At 45.9% G+C, this 24,933-nt stretch overlaps 1 protein-coding gene across 1 annotated transcript in view; it reads right to left on the reverse strand.

Annotated features, from left to right (window-relative positions):
• Positions 1-1,130: 1,130 nt before the first annotated feature.
• SMOX (spermine oxidase) overlaps positions 1,131-24,933 on the reverse strand; it is a 47,910-nt gene continuing 24,107 nt past the window's right edge. The window contains exons 2-7 of the mRNA XM_084285958.1: positions 22,842-23,076; positions 18,192-18,418; positions 10,955-11,128; positions 7,978-8,677; positions 2,756-2,916; positions 1,131-1,627 (exon numbers count right to left, since the gene is read on the reverse strand). Coding sequence (XP_084142084.1) covers positions 1,490-1,627; positions 2,756-2,916; positions 7,978-8,677; positions 10,955-11,128; positions 18,192-18,418; positions 22,842-23,049 — 1,608 coding nt within the window. The 5' untranslated portion in view covers positions 23,050-23,076 and the 3' untranslated portion in view covers positions 1,131-1,489. The remainder of the gene's footprint in view (positions 1,628-2,755; positions 2,917-7,977; positions 8,678-10,954; positions 11,129-18,191; positions 18,419-22,841; positions 23,077-24,933) is intronic.

A 24,933-nucleotide genomic window follows, 5' to 3' on the forward strand; every position in this document is an offset into this window, starting at 1 on the left:
GACTTGCTCGGTGCAAGAGCGGCCGCTGCCTGAGGTGCTCTTCAGATAAGATGTGCTCTCCAGATCACCCAAAGGAAAGCTGGCAGGCTCAAAACCAGCCCTTGCCAGGCATTCCTTATCCTTGGCACTGGTGTTTAAGTCTTCTCATGGTTCAGCAGGATCTCTGCTCGAAACAGGGAGCACATTTACACAGAGCTGGGTGCAGTGTGAACAAAAAGGGAGGCCCGCAGGGATATTCAGGGTGTATCAGAGGTGCTGGGGTGCCACCTACTCTTGGACAGAGTAAAAACCATCGACGTGAGAGATGCGGCATCCCTGCAGGGAAAGTTAAACTTCCCCATCTTGAAGAGAGGCTGTGTCTTAAGGTCTTAACTCTGCAGGCATAATATTTATCCAGATATGTCTGAGCCATGCTTTCACATCCCTTCACAATTCCCTGCTAGTGGGCATGGCTTTGACCTCCCTGAGAGAGCTCTCCGCATCAGTGGCGTCATTTAGACTTTGGGACCCTCTTTTCTGGAGGCAGGGGATGGAAACCTCACCTGTTTGGGGCACTGCTGTCCAACAAAACATGGAGTTTAAATGCATAGATAGTTCAAGAATGCATCTTCTCATCCTCCTCCTTGTTGCCCACACTCCCACACCAGTTTGTGTGGTGTTTCCCACCTGGACAAGTTACCATTACAGCTGTAGGTTATACTCCAGCTGTATCTGCGTTACCGAGGTCGTTTGGGGCTTTCACTTGGCTCTTCTGAATGTGGTTCAAGAATTTGTGAAGGACAAGTAACAGGTTAGACCCTCCCCAGATTCCCCCACAAAATTATAGGAAGGTTTGCTGAAGCACCAGGGCCTGCAGCAGCTGATGGGCAGGTGGCACACCATTAAATACACAGTGATGCGGGGGGATTTCAGCACTAAGCTGGACAAGACAAATGATTATGTCCCTAAGGCACAATTCCTCGAACGCACCGTGAGTAAGATGAATGAGTACAGACAGTATCCAGATCTACCTGAAGATCCTCCTACTCCAAATTTCATAGAAAGGAAGAAAACCCCTATTTTTTATAACATATAAAACATATGAGCATATCAAAAAAGAGTAATAACTTACTGAGCGGAGTCTCCAGGAATTACCAAAGCACCCAGTCTTTTTATTACAACATTTATTTTAGTATAGAAGGCACTTACAATACAGAAAGGAAAAAAAAAAAATGATAGGCACCGAAAGTGCAGTTAGAATTAAAATGACAAAGAAACAGTTTACCAGACAAAAAGAGCACCCTTCCCTGTTAACAATACAGCACATGGAAATGAAGCTATTGATGACTAGGTTTTTAAACAGTTAGGGCTTTTTTTTTTTTTTTAATAGAAAAGATAAAGGCTGTTCTACTGTGAACTGAAATAATAAAAATAAAAAAAAAAAAAGAACCCCCTCCACACACCTGTAAAAGGAATCGGGAGTTGGTGGTGTTTGCAAACACGGGGCCTTTTAGCTCCGGCACTGGAGGAGGTCCTGGTACATCTCAATGAGGTGAGCAGCCTCTCTCTGCCCAGAAAGCACAGCACCGTGGGTAGTGGAATAATACTTCCTGTGAGTGGCCTCCCCTGAAAACATCACCTGCATGGGCTGGAGAGGATAAGAAAAGTGGGAAAGCTCAGCAGCGCTTACTGGAAAGCACACGTGAGGCAAAAAGGAGACAAAACTTTCTGTGCCCTCCCACATCCCCGCGAGATGACACCGGTGGTCACAGGAGTGCTGGTTCTTGAAATCCCGGTGTGGTGAACCTCGGGGAAGGCACGGCACGTGTGCCAATATCAAGCTCACCCTTGGTACGCCTGCACAGAGCTCTTGGCAGGGCTGCGGTACCATCCGAGCTCCAATAACCTCAAAATCATCTGCACGAGGCACTGAGCACCTAACTCTCTGCTTTTCTTTCTCTTTGCTCCTCCAAATCATACATTATTAGCCTTAATTAGCATTAAGGATTTATTTTTCAGGACTGGAACCTCAGGAGCCAAGACAGAACCCCAGGGGGTGAGACAGTGTCTTAGCTCTTACATCAGTAGTTAGGTGCTTGATGAAATTGTTCCCAACTCACTTCTGAGGCAGGGATTTCAGATCTTCCCTGAGAACTTGAGAGAGATTCCTAAAGCTCCTGCTATCCTTTTTAACAGATTTCCATGCTGAACAAAATTGCATGGTGGCTCTGGGTGGAGGAAACGGACTGAACAGCTGCTTGAAGGCTGTATATTCGTCCACCACATCCTATGCCAAGGACTGGATCTCCCTCAGCCTCTACCGCCAACACAGCAGGATTTCCTGATATGCATCTCCAAAATGTTCAGACCTAGCCATTAGCAGGGGTTTTGTATTTAATGTTAAATATTCAATGTATGCCTTAAATCAGAATAAGCTGTGCATTCCTAAGGAATTTTGACTGGCCAGTAAGTCAACATACATTAAACACAGGGATCATGATTCCAAAAGCCACGTGGATGCCCAGCTCCTGATACTTTCGGAGAGAGAGGTGGGAATCCCTGAGGTGTTGGGATTCCTTAGTGACCTCCAGTCACTAAGGAGGTAAAATTCTCTATACATCATTTGTCCAAAGGGGTATGGATTAAAAAAAAAAATGGAAAACAAGCTATGGGAGGCCCCTCCAGAGATCGTCTCTTTCAACCTGCCTCCCAGAAAACCCAGTGCCCAGTGTCATGTTAGTCTTCTTGCCACAGAGCTGATTTGGGCCATACTTACAGTAGTTTTGGAGCTCTCAGCATAAGGCAGTGGCTTAGCGAGTTTCTCTACATCGGCCCCGCTAGACCCAACTTGGGTATAGGAGTAGGATCCACGGAAGTTGGGATTGCTGCCCCAGGAGGACCGCAGGATCCGGCGAGGTTTCGGAATGTTTGGATTCCCTGGGTGGAAAGCAAAAGGAAATTAAAAGTGAGACCATGTCCAAAGAAACATCAATGCAAGTTGTGGAGTGGCATGTTGGAAATTATTGGAAATAAATCCTGGCAGAGCCTGCAGGCTACAGGGAAGAGGCCCTAAACCAGATCTCCTTTCTGTTGTTGAGCTCCAGGTATCTAAATATCAGAAAGAGGATCCCTTTCAGTTCCAGTCATCTCACCTGCAGCCTTCCATTTTGGGAAAGACCCTTAAAACACAGATGTCCCTATGAGACTGGAGAGCTTCAGGAAAGCTTGGACACATTCTGGGTGAAAATACAAAGCGTTTCCTCATCTCATTTACCTTGGCAAGCCTGATGGTGATTGTGTGATTCACCTCACCCAATTTTAGGTAGCTAACTGGGTGCCCAGTCTAACCAGGATGTTAAGGTTAAGTAAGAGGTGCACCTCCAAAGAGGTGCAGAAATAAGGTAGAAGGCAAATCCTCAATATGCAGAGCCATAGGAAAACCTGTCAGGAGGTGAGGGGCACTTGAGAGAACCAATTATAGTGTCACCATAAGCAACTGTCCCCATCCCAAATGTACAGGAGCACGTGAGATCCAAGAGTTACAGCAGAAGTGCAATGAAGAGAAATTCTGGATGTAGGAGAGCTGAGACTCTTATAATGATTTATAATGAAATTAGTTATAGCTATTAGTTTATAATGAATTAGTTGTGCCTTTCATTCCTTCAAATCAGGAGCAGGTTATTTCCCTGGTCCAGCTACTGCTTTTAGGAGCACGGTGAGTCTAGGAGGGCTAAGAAATATAACACTGGAAACAGCAGAGGCACCCGGATGGCTTGCTGGAGCACACTGGGAACACTTTCCAACCACTAACCCGCAGATCAAAATATGGCAGGGACTAGCAAATAAATACACCCTACAAACAAAACACATCTTACAAATGGATGTTGTTTCAGGAGTAAGACCTTAGCATAACAAAGCCTCTAAAAAGACGCTCCTCCAAGAGCGATCAAAGCAGGAATGCCTGGGATGGAAGTGAAAAGCCCAGGGGAGTCAGAGAACAGGGAGCTCTCAGACACGTCAAGGAAATAAGTAACTGCGTTTGATTTTGAAGGGCTGTGGGAAAGCCCAGGAGAACACACCATGAATGCACAGGGCCAAAAGCAGTCATCCATCACGTTGCACTACAAAAAAACAAACCACACGCTGTATTTTCAAATAAAAGGAGTCTCTGCAGTGGGCTGTTGATGCCTCTTCCGCAGCTAGCACGTGTTCTCATGTTCCCCTGCCAAGATACCTGGAAGATTTTTGCTACAGGAGTCAACGTGTAAGGTGCTGATATAAAGATGATTAGCGGTAGGAACACGCAGTGTTACAAGCAGTGAGACAACGGCTTGACAGATAAGGAGATCTAAAAGACTGAAATTTGTTAACAGAAGCATTTGTGGGGTCAGCAGCCCAACCAACAACTGCACAAATCCATCACTATTTAATACAGGAGTCGTTCAGACTGGTAAAACCAACAGCTTTGCACCTCTCTAGCGTTTCCTATGGATGTCCACGTACCGTGTATACACGGAGACCAACAGCAGCATCACACCAGGGAGTTAATCCTAACACAGCCACTTCATGCCGGCAGAAGCAGAGCAACACAGAGCATGGTCAGAGGAGCCTGGGTGTGTTATAACCCAGCCATACAGCTCCCAGAGGTGAATTCAGCCTCCTTCCCTGGCACCACGCTGCGTGGGGCACACGTACCAGCTCTCCTGGGCACCCTAAAGGCTCTCCCGTGAGGTTTTCCAGCACATCAGAGCACACGAGCACGATGCAAGTGTCTCCTGGGCAACTGCGGTGCTCGTGCCCTTCTGCATTTATGCACTTTTTTTCCAGTGAGGAACACATTACTTTTGGGGTGGAAAGCTCGAGGAACACCAGTTAAATGATCTGGTTGTGTTTGACACTGGCCATGTTCTCATTCGGCTGCTTCTAAGACAAAAAAAAAATCAAGAGACTTTCCATTTCAGGTGCACCCAGATAGGAAGACCTTGGTCAAAGGTCCCACAGGAGCACTCAACAGAAGCTCTGGTTGTGAGCGTGTTTGCAAGACACAAACCACAAAGACCGGCAGGGCCAGACTCTTTCAAGGAACATCGTTAATTGGACTTTCTCAATCTGCTGTTAAATGGATGGGTAAACATGTGCCTACAGTTAGAAGCAACAATCAATATAGATGTGGAAACCTGTAAGAACTGAGCACACGTTCACTGTCCAAACAGAGATAAAAAGCCTAAAAAAGGACCTCAGCCTTCACTAAAATAGGAGGACAGGTATTATCATGCTGCTGACTCCCTCTTGTGAAGCTACGGCAGATAAATCCAGGAGCCTCAACTAAGCCCCTCTTCATTCAGCTCTGGGAGATGTGGCTATATAAATTATGATTATGATAAACTGGATTATCATAAAATCAGCTTATATTGATCGTTTAAGACTCCCAGATTTAGATGTCTACCTGAGAGCAGGATGTTTAAACTCCCACCGAGGCCAACAGAGATCTAGGCTGCTACCCACATCTTAGTGTCTACAGGCACAGAGAGACATGAGGATACCCCAGGCATCCACGCGGGGCTGGAGGTATGACCCAGACCTTAAAAGACCTCCTCAGGGCATCTCCAGCCTCAGCTTGACGGATCAGGGAGTCCTTCAGAGGGAGCAGGGCTGCAATTACTGCCTTCTGGCTTCTCACGCTCGGAGCTCAGCCAACGAAGAAACCAGAGCAAGACTTCTAATTGTCTGAAGACATCCCGTTTAATCAGATTTACAGGGATGCTGGGCTTTTCAGCCACCCAGTTGTGAAGAGCTGTAATTGTCGATGGTTCTTAGGCTAGAACAATCCCGAGAGCTTTTCACAGCAGAGCCAGATAAGCCCCAGCACTAACCTGCGAGTGAAATTTGAGGTCACAGAGGTATATCACCTCCTCTTACAGAGAAATCCTCAGAATAAAGTAAAAACCAGTCTAAAAGAATGGATAGGTTCATACAACCTGCTTTCATTGCTGAGCAGAAGGCTCTCTCTGTAGTCAGTCTTCTCCAGAAGATGTCCCAGAGCTCCAGGTGAGGAGTGGGAGCCCTGAATGACCTTATGGAAGAGGCTCTCCTTCCATCGAGCTTGGGATCCTCAGGAGACAAGTCTCCCAACTGAGCTAGCTGACTAAACGTGGCTTTGGGTGATGGGAAGCACTTTAAAAGCTGGGTTTGGTGGGGACCGGTCATTTTCAAGAATGACTACAGTTGGATCACAGATAAAAGGTTGCTTTATTCCCCTCTCCAAACAAAACTGCTGGAAAAAAAGCTGCTGCCGATGGCAGTTCTAGAACATTTTGTTTTGAAGTCTTCAAAACATGATCATTTGCTAAGAAGAGGAGCTCCCTGCTGTACAGACACCTGTGTTATTTCAGGCTGCCTGGCACCTGGCCCACATCAGCCTCGAGGTACTGCTTCTTCTGCAAAGCCCCTAAGAAAAACAGGGGAGCAAGGGTAAGGGGTAAACCCTGCTACCTTAGCAAGGCCATCCTGGAAGTCAGGTGAAAAGGTTTTCCACAAAGCAACAAGTTTATTTTTCAGCAGAAAGTGGAACAGGTCATGTTGTGCAATGGGTGCTCCAAGGACAGGCTTTCTTCCTGCGGTTTCGAGCAGCTGAGGGGATCTCTCAGCTCGTGAACGAAATGTTCATTGCACTTTTCAGCCTGAATTTCTCCAGGGTTAGATAACCCGGGATCAGCAGAAGGTTGAGAGAGAGCTCACACCGCTGAAGAGCCTGATGGACAGTGACCAGGTGCAGCATCAGCTGGAACAGCAAGTGCAGCACGTATTGGTGAGCCAGTGCCAGCATATTTCCATCCCAGGAGGAAGAAATCCCAGGACATCCAACGCATGCAAACAAGAACAACAGCAAAGGAGCACAAGAAGGAAGAGGGAGAGTATACTCCCATCTGCCAAGCTGAGACAGACCCCAAAAAACAAAGTCTCTTGGGTAAATTGAAGTGTTGTTCTGTTTTGTTTTTTAAAAAAGGGGTTAAGCAATAAAAGCTGCCACAGAATGAGGTTGGTTGTACTCTGTGGGAGATGTCAGCACTAGAAATACTTGGCCCTAAAGAGAAGGGCCTCCTGCCATGCCTCTGTGGGGCAGCAGCTGACCTGCTGGGGCCAGGAGGAACGAATTTGTGTATGTTGTGCTACCGCAGCGTAACGTAGGGATAACTCACGCTGCTGAAAACACAGAGCTCAGGAAGCAGGAGCTGCCCAGAGCCCAGCACACACCAATTCATCGTGCTTCACCGCAGGCTGCGGGGGAGTCACAAGGTTCAGCATCCTCCACAAACGCACCACTGAGCAGACAAGACAAGGATTCCCTTTTGGTCCCTGCAAGAGGGTTTTGGAACATGCAGGCCAGCCTATGATTTCTAAAAAGAGTAATAAAAGGCAAAACCTCTCCCGGTAGTAGCCAGTTAGGTGAGTAGTCCTCAGCTTCCAGGTCCCTTGCTCTAGATCCCTGCATTGTCAGCAGCAAATGGTCTGTAAGCACAGGGGAAAGCTACACTTGTGAAGGAAAATTTCTTTGATGAAATGGAGGTCACTGGACAAGAGGCAAGGCTGGAAACTCACTGGGTGTTGAGATTTGGCTTACACGAGTAACAGGCAGATATAAATAGGTTCATCACGGGACCCGTCCCTAGAATAGCATAAAATGCATCTAATCTGGAGGACACTCCTCTTACAATTGTGTATAATTTGTGATTAAATAAAGCAGAGGATGTGGGATCCTCAAGCACTTCAGCCCACCACTTCCTGAGCTGGTTATCAGCTCCTCTGTATAAATAGCCTCCAGGCACACCCAAGCAGGAGGGATGCTGGAAGCACTTGCCCGGCCCATTCACAGGGACAAAATATGCCAAAAAACTAAAAATTCCTCCAGCAAACTTCCTTCCTAATGGTTATTCAACACCCAAGCCCCACGCTCCCCTCTCTTCCTCCACTCACCAAGTGAACCAGAGCATGGCTGACCTGTAAATTTCCGTAGCATTTCGGTGCAGGTTTCCGCCACAGTTTCATCGTCACACTTCTCCATGATCAAAGCCTCTTCTCCACAGATCCAGCCGCTCAGCACGTGGCCGTACCGCTCCGGCGGGTAGAGTACATCGAAGCTGCAGATCTTCTTGTACCACATGTCCTCGGGATAAGTCAAGCTCTCGCTCTCCGCCTCGTCTTCCCAGACAAACTGGATGCTGTTGCATTCAGAACTCCAGAAAGGCTCTTCAAACTCCAGGAAAATCTTGTCGGTCGTGTTGATTCCTAGCTTCTCGATGGCCATCACTTTCTCCTCGGGCAAGCGGGGGTGAAAGAGGCTCTCGTGGCGTTTCTTCAAGACTCCCAGGGACACAGTCACAATGACGTGGTCGGCTGGGATGAACTCACAGTCCTCGCACTCTACGAAGACATCGGAGCCCTTGTCCTCCTCGGGGAGGTCACTGTTGTGGTCGGCCACCCTCTCGATCTCCTTGCTGACCGACTGGTTCCAGTGGATGCACTTGACCGGCTTGCGGAGCTGAATGACGGACTCGGGAATGGAGCGGGCCAAAATCTCCACAATTTTTATGAAACCGCAAGGAATGATGTGGTGAGCCCCGGGGATTTCGGTCCATTCCCCAAATTCGCTGAGCGAGACTTCGTCCATGCTGTGGGAGCTGCTCTCGCAACTCTCTACCTAAGGAAAAGCAAGACAGAAGCAACATTGCCACACAGCAACCCACGGGGTCATTCTGCCACAGCTCAGCACTGCAAGGGCAAAAAGAGCAGACACACAAGCTGGGAATCCTGAATCCCCCTTTTAAACCACATTATTGTTGTTAGCAAAGAAGTGTTTCGCAAGACCTGATGAAATCTATCCCTCAGCCTTGCTTCTAATCAGAGAAACCACTTTGTTATGGTCACACGCTGCATCAGCCTTGGCTGTACTGGTCATGGTTCCTTCAGCCACTTTTTGGAGATGATGTGTCTGCTCCTGAGGGTAGGGGGTTAGTTCTGACTGATTCCTAGCATCTAAAAAGCCAGAGCCCTGGCCAGGGACTTGCTGCTTGGTGTTCCTACAACAGCAGCTGGAGCTGTGATAATCGGATGCTCTTCCCAACGTCAATAAATGTTCCCGTGAGGAGCCATGAAAAACTTTTGGCAGCAATTTTTATGCTGCCTGCAGCTTTCTACATGCTGTCAGACAGCAATCAGCAAGCTAACGATCTGCAGGAGGTGGCAGCACCCAACACAGAAGGAACCGAAGGAGACAGGAAAGGGAAATGCCAAGATGTGAGACACCTGCATTTGATTCACTTGGTGTGATTATCCAAACTTTAGATCCAGGCCCTGTAGGTTAATGTTAACGAGAGTATTAGGCATAGAAGCAGCTGGCACCAATCCCTGGAGCAAAGGCAGAAAGTTTGGTCTGCCTCATGGCAAGTTTTTTAATGACAATACTGATACATGAGACATAATGATGTTAAAATCTTCAGGTCACAATGATTCTCACACTGTACTTCTTTAAACATTTTAGGCAAAGGGAACATTACAATCCCATGCCTTACTCTTTGGCCAATTTTCCAGGCCTTTTCATGCTTTCATGGCAGTGTTTGGAAACCTGGCAAGCCCAGACCCTCAGTGTGTGAAAAAAATCTCCGCGCAGGGCTAAGACATCATGCAAAGAAGTCAGGCTGCTTTTTAGGAACAGGTCAAAGTTGTACAAAGTAGTTCAAAGGCTGCTCCTGACAGCCAGAGGGTTATTTCAACCATGAAGAAAAACTGCAAACCAGTTAAGAGGGAGAAAAACATGCAACTACCAAGCCTGTAATTCAGCAAAAGATACCAATTAATCCCCTCTCTCTCAGCTGCTACTCTGATCTGATAGCCTTAAGTATCAGCAGCTTTGTTGCTCTCAGGTATTTACACATGAGAAGGGATTTGTAAGAGTTGCAGAAAGTCTCTGGCTGTAGCAACCTGTAGCCACCACAGAAATAACCACCAGAAAAAAAAAAAAACAGAGGCATATCAAATGGCTAGCATCATCTGCATGGGGATAGCACAAGAAATAATCAGCCCCTGTGTAGCAGCTCTGGAGATGCCCTGGCAGACAAGCTCTTGGGTTAGGATTCTGGGAGATCAGTACAGTTTCAGGATGCCTGGGCTCAAATCCCAGTTTTATCACAGACCTCCTGCAAGAGACTCTTTAGGTCTTTATCTGTGTTTCAGCTTCCCACCCACCACACACCATGTCACAGAGTGCCACTCGGCTCCCCTGCCTCATTTCATAAGCCTTTAAGTCATTATAATTGAAATAGGAAGGACTGTTACACTTTACTTGTGGAGTGCTTGATGCAGCATTAAGTCCTCATCCCACAGAGATCCCATTTAGGCCAAGGCATCAAGGAGATAAAAAGAACTAGGGAAGCCGTGAGGAAAGATGATTAGGACAGGGGTTTATACAAGCTACCTTTGGCTTTATTGCTTTACCTTCAAAATGCTTTCCAGGGATTTCTTCAACAAATTACTAGTGTTGAAGCTATGTTGTTTTTTTTCTGGTGTCTGAGATATGGGCAGAGGCAGAAGAGGGTAAAAGATACTCAGGCAGGATCAAGTCCCAGGTGTAAGGCACAAGACTGTGCATTGCTAGAACAAGCTGACAGTAGAGTAGCTTCAGTTGACAAGAAAACCTTAAATCACACTAGAAAATTTAACAGGGCCTAGGAAATCCCCTTCTAATTAGAAAACTGGAAGTTTAAGATAAGAAAAAAACAGCGAATGCATGATTCCTACAGCCCCCAGTCTTAGCACATGCCTCAAGAGGAGAAGTTGTCGACACAAACAGGAACTGCCCCAGCAGCAAGAGCCCCCGGAAAGCAATTCCTGAGTGACAGGCAAGGCTTTGCCAGGTGTCTGAGGTTGAAGATTTGTCTGCCCTTAGTAAAACCAAATAAGCCACGACGTGCACACACACCTTAAGGTACTGCTGGATCATGGCTAGTTTCAGCCTCTTGACGGCCTCTGTGTCATCCGGATCGGCCTTGACACGCTTGCGGACCACGTCCCGTGTAAAGACGCCCACGCTATTCTGGCTCTCAGCATTGACTGGTTTACCTCGTTGGAAGAACTCCTGAGTCAGGTTATAGACCTGCAAGAGACAGGACAGGAGGTGGACAACGTGAATCACAGCAGAAGCCAAACCTCGAGCAGGATGTTTTTTCCTCCATCCCAAACCAGCAAGTTCAGGTCACCTGCCCTTGCCAGCCTCAGAGATCAGCTTTGGCAGCTTCTTGTGCCCTCTGCTCCAACACCGTGTCCCGCTGCATCCACAGCTATGCTGGTCAGAAGGAAGAAAACAAAACTTCCCTCCAGGCAAAGATAATCACCCTCACTCACCTCTGCAGCAGCCTAGTCACCATTAAGTCATTATATAAGCTGCTATTAAGTTCGTATTAATTTAAGGGTGTCCGTTCTATCACTTGCAGAAGACCAGCTGAGGCAGTCCTGCTATTTTCCATAGCAAAAGCCTGTTGTTCAGCCAGCTGTTTAGATGTTGCAGCTGGAGCAGCAAGCCAGGCAAGGGGAGGCTGCTGAGCATCTCTACAAAGACAGCTTGGATTTGCTAGGTGTTATTTCTAACCGTTATAACCTAACTGCTTCACGATGATGCTCAAGAATCCACCAGGTTGGGGGAAATCAGTTTCATATTTAGCTTTCTGCTGTCCCCCCAAAACTAGGAAATAAGTAACACACACTCAAAAAATGAATTTTGTATGCTAAATCATTTTACTTGATGAGCACAAGATAAGCACAGATCCATGGGAAACAAAAACTTCCTCGGTAGCCCCCACCCAGAGTCAGCCTGAGCAGGACCTGCAAAAAGATCCCTTCCTGACAACGTTCTTTGAAGGAGATCCTGACTTTTTTAAGCCCCTGTTTTCCACCACATCGGCTATTTAAAAGCAAGCAAGCAGCTATCCACCTTGGCCATCTGCTTGTGGCTGTCTGGAGTAATCAGTGCTTGAGCCTGCAGGATTCCCAGCAGAGCCTGCAGTTGAATCATGGCCCTTCATTTCCATGTAAAAACTCCAAGGAATCTTTTAACAGAGCAAAGCTTTTAAAAGGTGGCTCCCAGAAGTACAACTCATCCCATTAATAACTTGTTTGCCCAAAATGAGTCACCTTCTCCTCGGTATCATGCCACAGGGGTGCACAGTTCTCTTACAAGTACAGAGGTAAGATCCCTGCTGAATGAGTTTTTCCTGTCAAGGATGGTTTGACTAAAATTTATGACCTTTTTTTGTTAGAGACAGATAATTTGGGCATGCTGAGGACTTCAGCTTGAATATAAATGTCTGGTAGGAAGCTAGCTCTCCTTCAAAGTCTCCTAGAGTGTCTCATTTTCTTTCGACATGGCTTATGAACCGTGTTCTCATTGACTCCCATCACAATGCTCCCCATAAGCTTGATTTTCTCTGGGGTTTTATAAGTAAAGTGAATTTGAGGAGGTAGACTGGAAGGATGATGAGGAAGGGAAGGTACTGAGAGAAAATGCACAGGAGCAGTGGGAGCAGGAAAGAGCAGGTCTGTGAGTAAATGGAGGAAAGAGAGTAGATGAGGGTAAGTGAGGGACAGGAAGAAAATGGAAGAAGAAAATAAGTGAAAAGGGACAAAAGGGAAAAATAAACTGAAAGAGCAGAGAAGAAATCACAAGAAGAATGAGTGGAACTGCTGAAGACATACGAGACTTGCAGACTTGGACATGGAGCCTCTCCAAGGAGGTTTCCAGGTAAGAAAGGTGGAGACCAGTTCCCTTTATGAAATTAAGGCTTCCAGCAAAGGAAAGGAAATGATGTCTTCTCTACTTCACAATGCCAAAAGCAATTTGGCAGTTTCAGCATCCCATGGCTCTCAAGTCTTCTGATTTCCAAGGCCCAGACAACTTCCAGCAAGCACGAGCTGCACAGACCTTGCATCAGCACAACACAGCTCAGCTTCCCTAAGCCGATTGCACACTCTAAGCAGATAAGGCATTCACAAGACAAGCAAAGCTGTGTTAAAGCCCAGCTTCCACTTGGCCAGAAGGATAAGCGAGCCATGGGTATGTTTTTATTTACCACTGGATTCTCCATTGCCCTACAGAGAAAAGAGCAGAGCAACCCCGATCCCTGTGCTGTGAACACCAAGCCTTTGCTATCATCCCATCAGTCAGAAGCCAGGTAATCGTGATTTAAAGCCAATTGAAAGGTTATAATCCTAAAACAGATCCACTTTGGCTTTTCTGTCTTCCTTCTGACCAGCTTTGGGGCATCCACAACAGGGGTCTGTGAAGGGAAGGTGGGCTCCCCCAAGATGTCCTCCCCATTACCTACAGGCTTCCACCTCCACGTGTTTACCACCTACGTGCTCCTCTACCACAGGAAGAGGCAGTCCCTTAGGAAGCACAAATCTAAATAAAGAAGCTTCTCCAAACCGAAGGAGGTCAGGAAAGCACATCCCAGGCCACGCTCCTTCCTGGCAGCGCCGGTGACGAGCCGCAGCATTGTCTTTTTCTCGTTTGGCTTAAAAACTCGAGTGATTTAATCCCCGGTCAGTAAAAAAAAACCTTGATGGAGATAGGTCCGTGCTGTTACCAAGCCAGACATCTGTCGGTGCAATAGAAGGGCAGGGAGGGACCGGTGACCTCCTTTGGGCCTGCTTCCCCCATACGGCAAGGCCAGGCCTTAATCGGGGATGGCACAAAGCCCAGCATGGGGTGGGGAGAGCAGAAGGGGGGAAATCTTCATGGTTCCTCGGCTGCAGCCCTCCCCCAGAAACCCTGCAGCACACAGGAGAAAGCTGACAGATAAGGAGGACATTAATTAGCCAATTGTTAAAGGGAGGGTTCCTGTAAAGCAGGCCTTTAGGGACCATGGCCTTACTGAAAAGCCTTAAAAAGAGGCACAGTTCCTAAACCAGGCTGGTCGGTACACTGTGAAACCCTTGGGAGCAGTGATTTTTCACCTGTATTTAACTAGCCAAACTCACCACCCCTCAGAAGTATCTGGGAGTTGGCCAGAAATACCTGTTTGCAGAGGAAAATGAGGACTTAGCAGTGACAGAAGGGCAACTCTGAGATGGGCTGGCCCCATTTACATTTCCCAGCTGTGGACACGGCTCTCAGCGGCCACGTTCCTGTCCCTTTTCTCTGTGGGTCACACAGACATGATAGTTAGCAGAGTCCTAAATTCCTCCCAGCCCCAGGATCCACAAATTATCCTAGCAGGAGTGGAGAGAAAAGTGGGGAGATTATAAACACGTGTCATGGACATCACCCCCCCCCGGGGAACCACCTTCCACAGCTTTTGCCCCTTTGAGGTGTGACCAAATGACCCTAAGCAGTGCCAGCCCTGCACAACACAAGGTCTCTGAAGGATAATCTCAAAACAACAGTGTCTGGAGAACTGTTCTGCCAACAGCAGGCCTGATGCCTTTTCTCCCAGTGGTTGGAAATCCAGGGAGCTGCTTTGTGGGATTGGAGGCCTTCCCCCAGCTTGTTTTTGCTCTCATGTTGGAGGATTCAGGTCAGCGCGGTCACAAGCTGATGATAGATCTTGACTGCCCTGGATTCAGTGCACCGGCTTCTCACTCAAGGCAGCCTCTCGTAGGGAGCTTTCTGCTACAGAAATGAAGCCTGCTCAGCTTCCTCGTAACCAAATAAAGGCTTCTGTGAGGCATCCCCACGGCTATTAGAAATCCAGGCTACTGCAAACAAAAAGAAGCAAAACTCGGAGAGAAGCAGAAGCCAGCCAAAAAAAAAAAAAAAAAAAAAAAAAAAAAGATTGGATAAGTGCCTGGAAAAGAGTAAGGACTCTCCAAATGAACTGGTGAGGCGAAGCTGAGTGGTAACGGGGTGCTCGGCCTTTCACAGCAGGGGAATTCAGCGTACAGAGGGCCAGACCTCACCTTGGCAGGCTCCAGCCTCAGCGACTCCACATACGCAAGTGAAACGCTCAAGGGAAATGATCTGCATTTCGCATGCCCTTAATCGGGTGTCCAAATGACAAGATAACTGGGACTAGGGAAATGCAGATGCAGAAGCAGAGCTGGAGGCATGCACTAGGGTCCAAGCACACAGCAGCAGCTGCAGCGAGAGGAGAGCAGTGAATGCCTGGGAAGCAAGCCGGCTGTGCAGGGGAAGGCAGGCACTTGAACCTGTGACAAATTTAGCCCCTGTTCATTCAGGACTACATTTTCCACTGGTAATGCCAGTCCCTGATTAGGCTTCACATACATCATGTGTTTGGTGCTTTTTTTTTTTTTTTTTTTTTTTCTCTTTTCAAGCCAGGGCTGTTTGTGTCACAGCCTTTGCTATCTAAGCCTCTTCTACGGGACACACAGGCTGAGAGATGACACAAGATGACGTTGGGACTGCTAGCAGCAGGCTGCCCAAGGCTCTGAGAAGGGGCTGGGAGCTCCTAACGCAGCAGAGCAGGAGCCTGACCTCAGGGCCCGGTGATCTGTAAAATGGCTGTTTATGCTGGACAGCTTCGTGATGTCGTAACACCAAAAATCCCACCTCAAAAATGCAGAGAGACAGAACTGAAGACCAGATTTCTACCAATAATAACAAGAATGGAATGGAAATGGACTCTAAAGAAAAAAAGGCAAAAAAAAAAAAAAAGATGGGGGGATGAAAAAAATAGAAATGCACCAGGCTGACTCAGCACATGTAAACAGAAACATTCTTTGCAATTTATGCCAGAGGAAAAGGTTCCCAAAGCTGCATGCCTGCTGCACATGTTTCTGTCTTCCAGCCCACTGCGGCACTTGCACTTCATACGGTCTTTTTAATTGGTGTTTTTCAGGAGATCGCATAGACCACCTTAATTCCCACTTTTCCTAAACAGAGGAGTGAAGAACAAACAGTCTACTGTCTTAAATCACTAAAGATTGGCCAATCTGACACTCCAAAGAGGCTGGGACAAGAAGCTAAACAAAACTGTAAGCTGCCCCACAAGAAATTCCAGCACACTTTGATGGATTACAGAGAAAGCACCTCCCCAGCAACAGCAATTAGAGGCTGGCTGATGTCCTCTTCTTGGCTTAAGCTGTCCCCTACATATTATTTTTTTTTTTTTTTTATTGCAGAGTAGCTGTAGACATTTTTACAATCCATAAATGTGAAATCCTTTTCTGTCTCCTAGCGATAAAGATATCCTGCGGCAATGATAAGCTAATTACGTGTTGCGTAAAGAAGATTAACTTTTAATGTGTTGTTCTCTCATGTCACTGGCTGTCCCCTTTCTCTTGCTTTAAAAGGAAGGGTAGATTTACCAAATTAATCATTTTTAAAACACTGGCACCTTATTACAGCCTTTATCTTATCGGCTGCATCTCAAAGCTAAGTAGCTCTCATCTTTGTATTCTCTTCTATCAGAGCCTGCCTGCCTCTGACACTCGCCCTTTGCTGGAGGTTTTCTTATCATCTTTAAGTCAGGATGATCACTGAGCACTGCATGAAGTTGGTGGTGTTCCATTTACATAAGTAATGCTGCTCGCTGCAGTATTTTCACTTATTTCTTTTCTCTTCTATTCTTATTTTCTGTTAATCTTGCTTCACATGTCTTAGCTGTCATTTTTTCCAGCTCGTTGTGGTTCTGGTTTTGATTCAGTAATGTGAAAGCACTGTTCAGATGAATAATCTCTACCTGCATTCATCCAGAAAGAATTACCTTCCACGTTGAATTCCTAATTAATTCCATGCTGAATTCCAATACTTGTTAAATTCCTACTGTAATGGGTTTCTTCGAAATTCCTACTCCTCCTCTCTTAAAACTGAAATAATTCTACACCATCTCATCATGGATTCCTGTTCAGAGCCCCAGGACACAGTATTAAAAGTCTTTCCAAGCAAAAAATCCACATTCCTGCTCCACATTCAGTTCTTGATAATTCTTTTCAGGCTACAGTGATTTTTCTTTTGGTGACTTCCTAAAAGCTCTCGGACATATTTTTAAACATAAAATATCCAAGAGTAACCTCAATCTAGTGTATGTTCAGCCATGTGTCAAATACTAGTGAAGTTCGCTGTCAGATGACAATCTGAAGGGTTCAAGGCGTGACTACAGACTGATGAAAATAATGTTTTGCTGTGTTTTAAATAACTAAGAGGTCATATTACCTGGGTAAAAAGGAGAACTAGACATTCTGCATCGACCTCCCTAAACATACTTCATAAATGACATGCAAAGAGTGTTGGCAATAATTATACTTAACTTTAGCAAGCTTCCTTCTTTCTCTTTACTCTGCCTGAAGCTAAACATTGCTACTGAAAGCAGATGGAAGTAATACCAACCTGTCTATCTCACATGTTCATCACACAAATCAGTATAAGAAACCTCATTTTTCCTCTTGAAGAAACACTAGGATCACTAGCAGCATTGCCTACCTACATCAAAGTAAACTTGGCCCTTTTTGTCCAAGAGCCTAACACTGACTTACAGCTTCTTCAGCAGAGCTTAATCTTTCCACTAAATGTGCATTTCCATTCCCATCTTGAAGTCTTCTATTTAGAATTTCTAGGTTCTACTTCTGTATTTTTTGTGTGTTTGATTTTTTTTCATGTTTTGCTCTTCTGTCACAGACTGAGGCCTTCATCTACACTGAACGGAAGAGGACATCAGTAAACAGCGAGCAAAAGAAGTCAGAATAACTTTAAACTGAAGCCAACGCTGGTCTGAATCTACCAGAAAAGATGTTCTTTTCCTCCTGATGCAACAAAGCTCGCAATTCCTATGTTACTACACTGACTTTGGCATACTACCCTGCACACTAAGGTATTTATAACGTCAATAAAATGTCACAGGCTACAATATTTAGCTGGTTGTTGCTACGGTTTTGCGTTCTACTTTGTTTAGTAATTTGATCCTTCCTTTACCCTTTCAATTAAGTAGCAACTTTCTAGAGCAAATGACTGGATCTCACCAGCAATAGCTGCTGGAAGTGATTAAACCGATGACAAATGTGGAAAGATTGTTCATCCTAACAACAGTGAGTTAAGCAGACATCAGAGACAAATCGGTTATAATTAAGTAGATGAGAACAATCTAAATGTTGAGTTTTTGAAAAGAAATTCAAGACATGACTGGTTTTCTACCCTTGTCCAGTACCTGGAATACCAAGGGCTGCTAGTGTTTCAGGCAAACCTGGCAGACCAGCTGAATACCAACCTCGTTGTATAAATCACTGAATTCTTCAACCACATCTTTCGGGATCCTTTGCCCGTTGTTGGTAAGATGATAAGCCACCCCATTCTTTGAGTAAAGGCTGATCCGGCCAACACTTCTCTCACCATCAGTAGTCTCTTCGAGTAAACCATTGTCTTCTGCTAGATGATAGACTGGGTTTCCATGCGAACCATGGATCCACGTAGCTCCCAGTTCAAAAGTGGCGTGCCCTGAAGGAGAGTAAACGAAGCAGACAGGTTATGGAAGCCCATTTCTCTGAAAGCACATCACGCTCAGCCCTAAATAAACTGTATACATTCAAAAGCAGAATGATTGCCCAGGGACATCATGTCTGAACATCAGCTAAACAAGCTTTCTCTCTTATACAAGGGCAATACCAGTGTTCTTCGAGCCAATCCTTTGGGATGCAAGGTGAGATAGTGCTAGAAGGGTGGGATGTTTCCAGTAAAGACACACCATAGTTACACACCTCTGATACTTAAGGTGAAATGCAGAGTTTTTTAGGTTCACAGTCCTTACCATCACTGTTGCCAGCTGCTCTATCTTTGCTACTTGGCCCTTCTACATCATCTCCCCTAACCCTGCACCTAAAACACAACTGGACAGCAGAGGATGCACAGCACGTGGTGCAGCTCAAGCTATGTATTAGTGAGGAGCTGGGGAGGGAGAAAAGGAAAAGAGCTGTAAGAAGCTACACTGTACTACTGCAAGGACATAAGAGGATCATTAAATAAATATTAAAGTAGGAGGAAAAGAGCATATAAGAATTATCTAAAGACTTCAAATATCTGTTGTTATGGAGAGGAGGAGACAGATACAGAGACACAAGAAGAAAAGGATCTACGTCAGGGAGCTGCAGGAAAAATTGGGACTGCCCTGGGATAGCAACGTTGGCCTGCATACTGACCCCTGTCCTCTGATTAAAAATGCATGTTATTTACAAAGATGGTTTGTGTTACCATAGTTAGACCAACTGCAATACAAAAATGCATTTCCATTCCCCAAAATGAGGGAACAAGTCATATTTTATTATTTCTGCCCATGGAAGTTTAAATCAAGTTCTTAAAAAAAAAAGCTGCACTGTCAGGTTAAACACCCAACACACTTTGTCTTCATCACCTGTAGCCTCTGTTTGCAAACAAAGAGCTTGGCCAGCCCCACTCTCCTCCTTCCTTATACAAGGTTTGCACTAGGGCTCTGCCACAGTTGGCTGACTGCACAGGAAAACGTTCAGCAGCTGAAAGGAAGCGCTAAAAATAAGCTTGGGTCAAGTCTTGCACTCACATTTTTACAGGTTCTCCTAAATCCAAAGCTAAGTGCTGTAGCAAAATCTGCCAAAGCAGTGCTCTCCCAGCATCGCAGCCAGCACCACGCTGCGCAGCTCACTCTGCAGAGGTGTCTGAATGCCTGATTAAGTGGGATCGTTAATAGGATCCAGCCTGATAAAGTAAGCATCCTGCAGTTACCAGCCATCACAGACTGCTTAACATGCAAATAGATGCTCAGCTAGAAAGACATCACAACACCGTACCAAAGTAGTCAAGTTATAGGTGAAAGCTCCAAATGTTTGGCTGAGACACTGCCTCAAAGAGAAACCCCACACGGCTGATTTTTCAAGCAGACAACAGCCTCGTTGGTAAGAAGCAGGCTGACTGCCCTTCAAAATATGCATTACAGCACTCAAGGGTGCAAAGATTTCTAGGTGTTCCTAATACCAAGAGTGTGGTTCAGAGCGTGCAGCATCAAGTCGCTAGGAGCTGCAAACTCAAACACACTTTGAGAGCACCCAGCCTGGCGGAAATGACTGCTGTACCTTGGCAGCCAAAGGTACAAAGCTCATAAATATTGCATGTGGCAGTCACCTTGTTAATGCAATCCTCCTGTGAGTCCTCACATGCCAGATCAGCAGCAGGAACGCTGCCTGCTGCTTTCTGTCAGGAGCTTGCTCTCTGCAACACTAACAATCCTCCTGCATGTAGGTCTTATTTACGGGGCACCTGATCTGCAAAAGAAAATACCTGCCAGCAGGTCCCTCTGCACTGGTGCTCCGTAGCATTAATGATGCATTCCGATTCTCCTGTTTTCAGGAGCTGTGGGGAATGCAATTAAATACCAACAAATTAAAAAGAGTCATTCTTGCCTGTAGTACTTAGAAGCTCATTATCATTACTCCCAAGCAGATAAGCCAGTTGTTACCTAGTGTAAGCTGTGTGATGAATCATTTAAAAGTGTAAATTTAAATGACATCTTCTTAAACAGAGAGAGTTAATATACTTCCAGGGCCTTTAAAGATTTTAGTTTCAATATTAATCTACTTCAAATGAATCAGTCGATACAACAAAGATAGAAAAACTCTGCCTCCTAAGCTGTGAATGTGATTACCAAGGTACAAGCAGCAGTCAAAACAGGACTATATACAATGATAAACCATACTGGCAATGCTCCAAAGGAATGCACAGATTGCATAGTGAGGGAAATCTCACACTTCCCTTCAAAGCCCTGACTATTCCTTGGGCATCCTGTCATGAAACACCTGCAGTGGATATAGATGTTACAGAACACTTACAAGAAACACACAGTCCACAAGCACAAACCCCCTGCCTCACCTGTGCTAGAGATGATGAACCAAATCTCTGAAAATCCCCAGAGCTTATAGCAACATGCTCTATGCAGCTGAGGGAAAATACTGCCCCCTGCAAGATGCAGCATTGCTCGGTGAAGCAGAAGTATTAGGATATTACCCTGAGGGGCTGTCATTGCTCTGCTGAAGATATCAATTAGATCTTCAGCCCAGGGTACAGACAGGGGAGTAGGCAGAGAACTCTAACATTTACATTCCAGTTAGACAAGCAGGTCAAAGTGGTTGTATGTTGAAGACCCAGAATAATGACTTTTGAAACATTTTTTGGAAGTTTTAGCCAGTTGAGAGAAATGAGCAGGTCTTGCATGCCGCAGGTGCAATCTTGCTGCTCTAAGCAGTATGGAAGTGGGAAAAAAAAAACAACCCAGTATCATGCGGCTCTTTTGCCCTTGTACCAGGGAATAGGGAGGCTCTGGGCACGTGCTGCTTCTGAAGATTTCACCACCTAGAAGCGCTCCAAAATTGTCTGGCTGAAAGCCATGTACCTCTGAGAAGCACACAGGGGGCCAGGACATGTACCCACCTTGGGAAAGGACTGCAGTCGGTACCTATGCAATGTAATTTTGGTACCTTGCAAAAGTTAAGACAGTTTACAGCTCTAAGACAAACATTAAGAGATCAAGACTAAAACTTTAGTTTCCAGTCCTCTGATCTGCAAGGAACCTACTCCTGCCTCATGTTAGTTAACAAGCGGTAATAAACAGGAGGTAGATTCCCAGCAAAGGTAAAGACAGGAGTAACACAAAGAGGATCCAAAGGTGAGAGAACTGGTCTCTGTGCTAGGACCACAGAGTTATTTCACAGGTGCACTGACAAAATTATTTACTGCTCCCTGAAGATTTCAAGCCTTTAACACTTCCCTCCTCTCGCAGACATGATGCAGGATATTTTTAATACAGTGTATTGTGCGCAGAGGACACACTTCCCATTCAAGCCTCTATGCCAAGTCTCAGCAGAATGTGAAGTGCCCTATTCAAGCCCTGCAGATTAGATTTGTCTGACTACCTTTTCATTCATTTCCCTTCTGAAAGTTCATAGGACGCTGCTGTTTATTTACTGCGGTGAGCTTATCGAGTAAAACGTAGTAAGTGATGTAAGCACCTGACGTAAAAAAAAAAAAAAAAATAATAAAGGAGGCCAGCAAGAGGCCAAAGTTAATAAAAACACAGAGTTGGATTAGAAACAGAATGAGTTAATTGAAGTCAGGAAGGAAATTCAATAAAAGAAGAGCTTTTTACCTCCTGTGGAAAAGAGATAGGTAACACCCTTCTAGATACCCAGGAAAGTTTCATTGACTACTGTGCTGCAAAGGGCGACATTTAGTCCAGTAATTTTACATTTAGATATTTTACAAGCCCTTCCAGTTGACAAAGAATTAAAATATCCAGTTTCTGCACCTCTGTTATGCACAGAAAAGAATCCGCAGAGGTAGGAAAGCTGCAAATCAGGATGAAAGGATACATTGAAGAGGTTTTTCCAGCGGCCTGATTCACAGTGGGTAGTGTCCTACACAGTAAATTCGTTCTAGGGAAATGAATGGGGCTGTTTGTGAAACAAAATAGCTCTGAGCTTGTCCCTTTGCAAGTCATGTAAGTCACAGAGAAACAGACATTTGCTGGCCAGGAGATATTCTGACTGCTCCTAGTCAGGAGTCAAGCTGAAGACGTTGGTGGAAACCATCTTCAGACAGTTATTTTATCACAGAGTGCTTCCTGTAAGAGTGAGCACAATCAGTAAGATCTTCATTTTATAGAAATATGATCTGTTTTGGAGCAGCCCTCCCTCAGAAGACCATCCAACCACCCTGCAAGGAGCCCAAGGACCCACGGCCCTGACAGTGCCATACCTCACATAACCTTTTGGGCATGCACACTGACTGAAAAAGCAAGTTTCCGGGGTCAAATTAACTTAATAACAACACAAAGGCCTGCTAGGAGGGAAAAAAAAGAAGCCCAGCGGATTGCTAATTGCTCTGAAAACGCTGCTCTTACCAAGTTTCACGCTTTGCACGCGGCCTCCAATTCGGTCAGTCGCCTCAAGGATAGTTACATCCGTGAAACCGCTTTCCAAGAGCGCTTTTGCTGCTGACAGGCCTGCAAGCCCAGCACCAATAACTACTATTCGAGGCTGTCGTTTTCTCCGTAGGCCACTACTAAGAGGATCATCCGTGCTGTCTCCAGATATTTCACAACTTTGCATGCCGTCCAAGCTCTCTTTCTAAGGAACCTATGGAAAAAAGCAGACAAGTGTGTTGAGGGAACTCGGCTCAAGCGTATCCTCAGCAGTTCAAAATCCTAAAGAACTCTGGAAAATAGATGTCCAGCAGGAAAGAAAGTGAGCTCGTGTACAAGAACCAGCCTTCCAAACGGGATGCATAAGGATAACTGAGGTCAAATTGGGATGCAACAGCTTTTTGGCCTGGAGCACCACCACTGGAAACTCCAGAAATCCCCACCCTCTTGCACCATGGAGACTATTTCCAGAGGAGCCAAAGGATTTTCAGACTCCCATCTCTTTATATAACCTCCACAAGTGGCAATTTTGTGGTAAAGGCTTTGAAAGAACAAAAAAGAAAACCACATACCCAGTGCCGACAAGCTCCACAACACAGTAATGAAGCTCCGCTTTGCCTCTGTGGCAACCACAAAGCACAACCTTCAGATCGCCTAACTACGGGACTAGGTAAGGAGGATTTAGCTCAAAGCACGGAGATCAGATATCAAAACCAACCCTTACAGACGTGGTACAGACAGAGAAAATGTTTCAACTGATGAGAGCCAATGGGGGACGGTTCAAAAATTCATGTCCGTGTGATGCAGCCCCTAGAGCCTGCATTATCCTGCCACATCAGGAGCTTCAAACCCATACCAGTCCCGACTAGAACGAGTTTACCTCCACCTACCCGACATACCCAGCTCCTTCTCCAAGCAGCATCCTATTTTCTTCCTGGCAAAATCCCTGAGGGCATTTTTTAAACGTGCATGGTGTTAGTTCTCGGGTCCCGTTGCCTTATTTTAGTGGATGGTCTAAGCTTATCGTTAAGGTGATACTTTAATCAAGGATCACCTCTGTAGGATGTCTTTATACACAAATGTCACCGTCTAGGGATCAGGTTCTGGGTCAGTTCACACCTGTCCTCAAGAGCACCAAGACACAGCATACGAAGACCCATATTCCACCAGGCACTGGTCCTGGTCTGTAAAGGAGAAACACAACCCAGAAATCACCAGCCCTGGAAGGAGCTGGTGCCTAACAATTTGGACAACATGTGCATAAGATTCCCAACACTTACTGAAAGCAGAGAAGTCCAAGAAGCCAGTAAGCTGCTGCTACCTGTTGCCGAGCTGCTGGGTGCTCCTTCTGAACTCTTCCCCAGCTCTCCCAGCACCTGGCCAGCGTCAAAGGCTCCTGCTTCTCTCTTGCATCACCAGGAGAAGAACCAAACCTTTGCGCTTGAGAAATTGCCCAACTATTGCAGTATATAACCCAGAGTGCTAATGAAGTACAAAGCAATAGTGATTTCATTTGGAGAGTCCATTTTACTCTGCGATCTTAAAGCTTTTATATAACAGAGGTGACACCAGACTGCAGTCAGGAGTGATTTAAGCAGCAGTATGAAAAGTGAAGTGGTCCTACAGGTGCTCTTGACAACCATTTTGAAAATGCTTAGTTTCAGCTGGAACAACTTCAGCTCGATCTGGGCTCACCTGCAGGAGATATTAGCACAGAGCAAGCTGCTCCTGCCAACACAGCATGTCCCAACCACTGCTGAACAACGCAAAAGGGTCAGGGAGCCAGCCCTGCCTGCAGCCACGCTAAAAACTCCTACCTGCCATGACATCAATCATCTCATCGTTTCCATCTCCTGGCCAACAGACCTTTGCTAGCAGATATTTGTCACAGGGAGCCAGCCATCGGTTTGTGGAGAGTTATTTCCAAGCTGGAGTCAAACATGTCAAGCATTCAATGCTTTCTAGTCCACGGCAAGAGTCACGAATCACAGCCACTAGACAAGCAGAAAGCTGTGAGCAGCCCAAACCAGACACAGGACTTACTTCCAAGTGAGCAGGGTTTAAAAGCAGT

The sequence above is a fragment of the Netta rufina genome (assembly GCF_964035555.1).
Source record: "Netta rufina genome assembly, chromosome: 4".
NCBI lineage: Eukaryota > Metazoa > Chordata > Aves > Anseriformes > Anatidae > Netta > Netta rufina.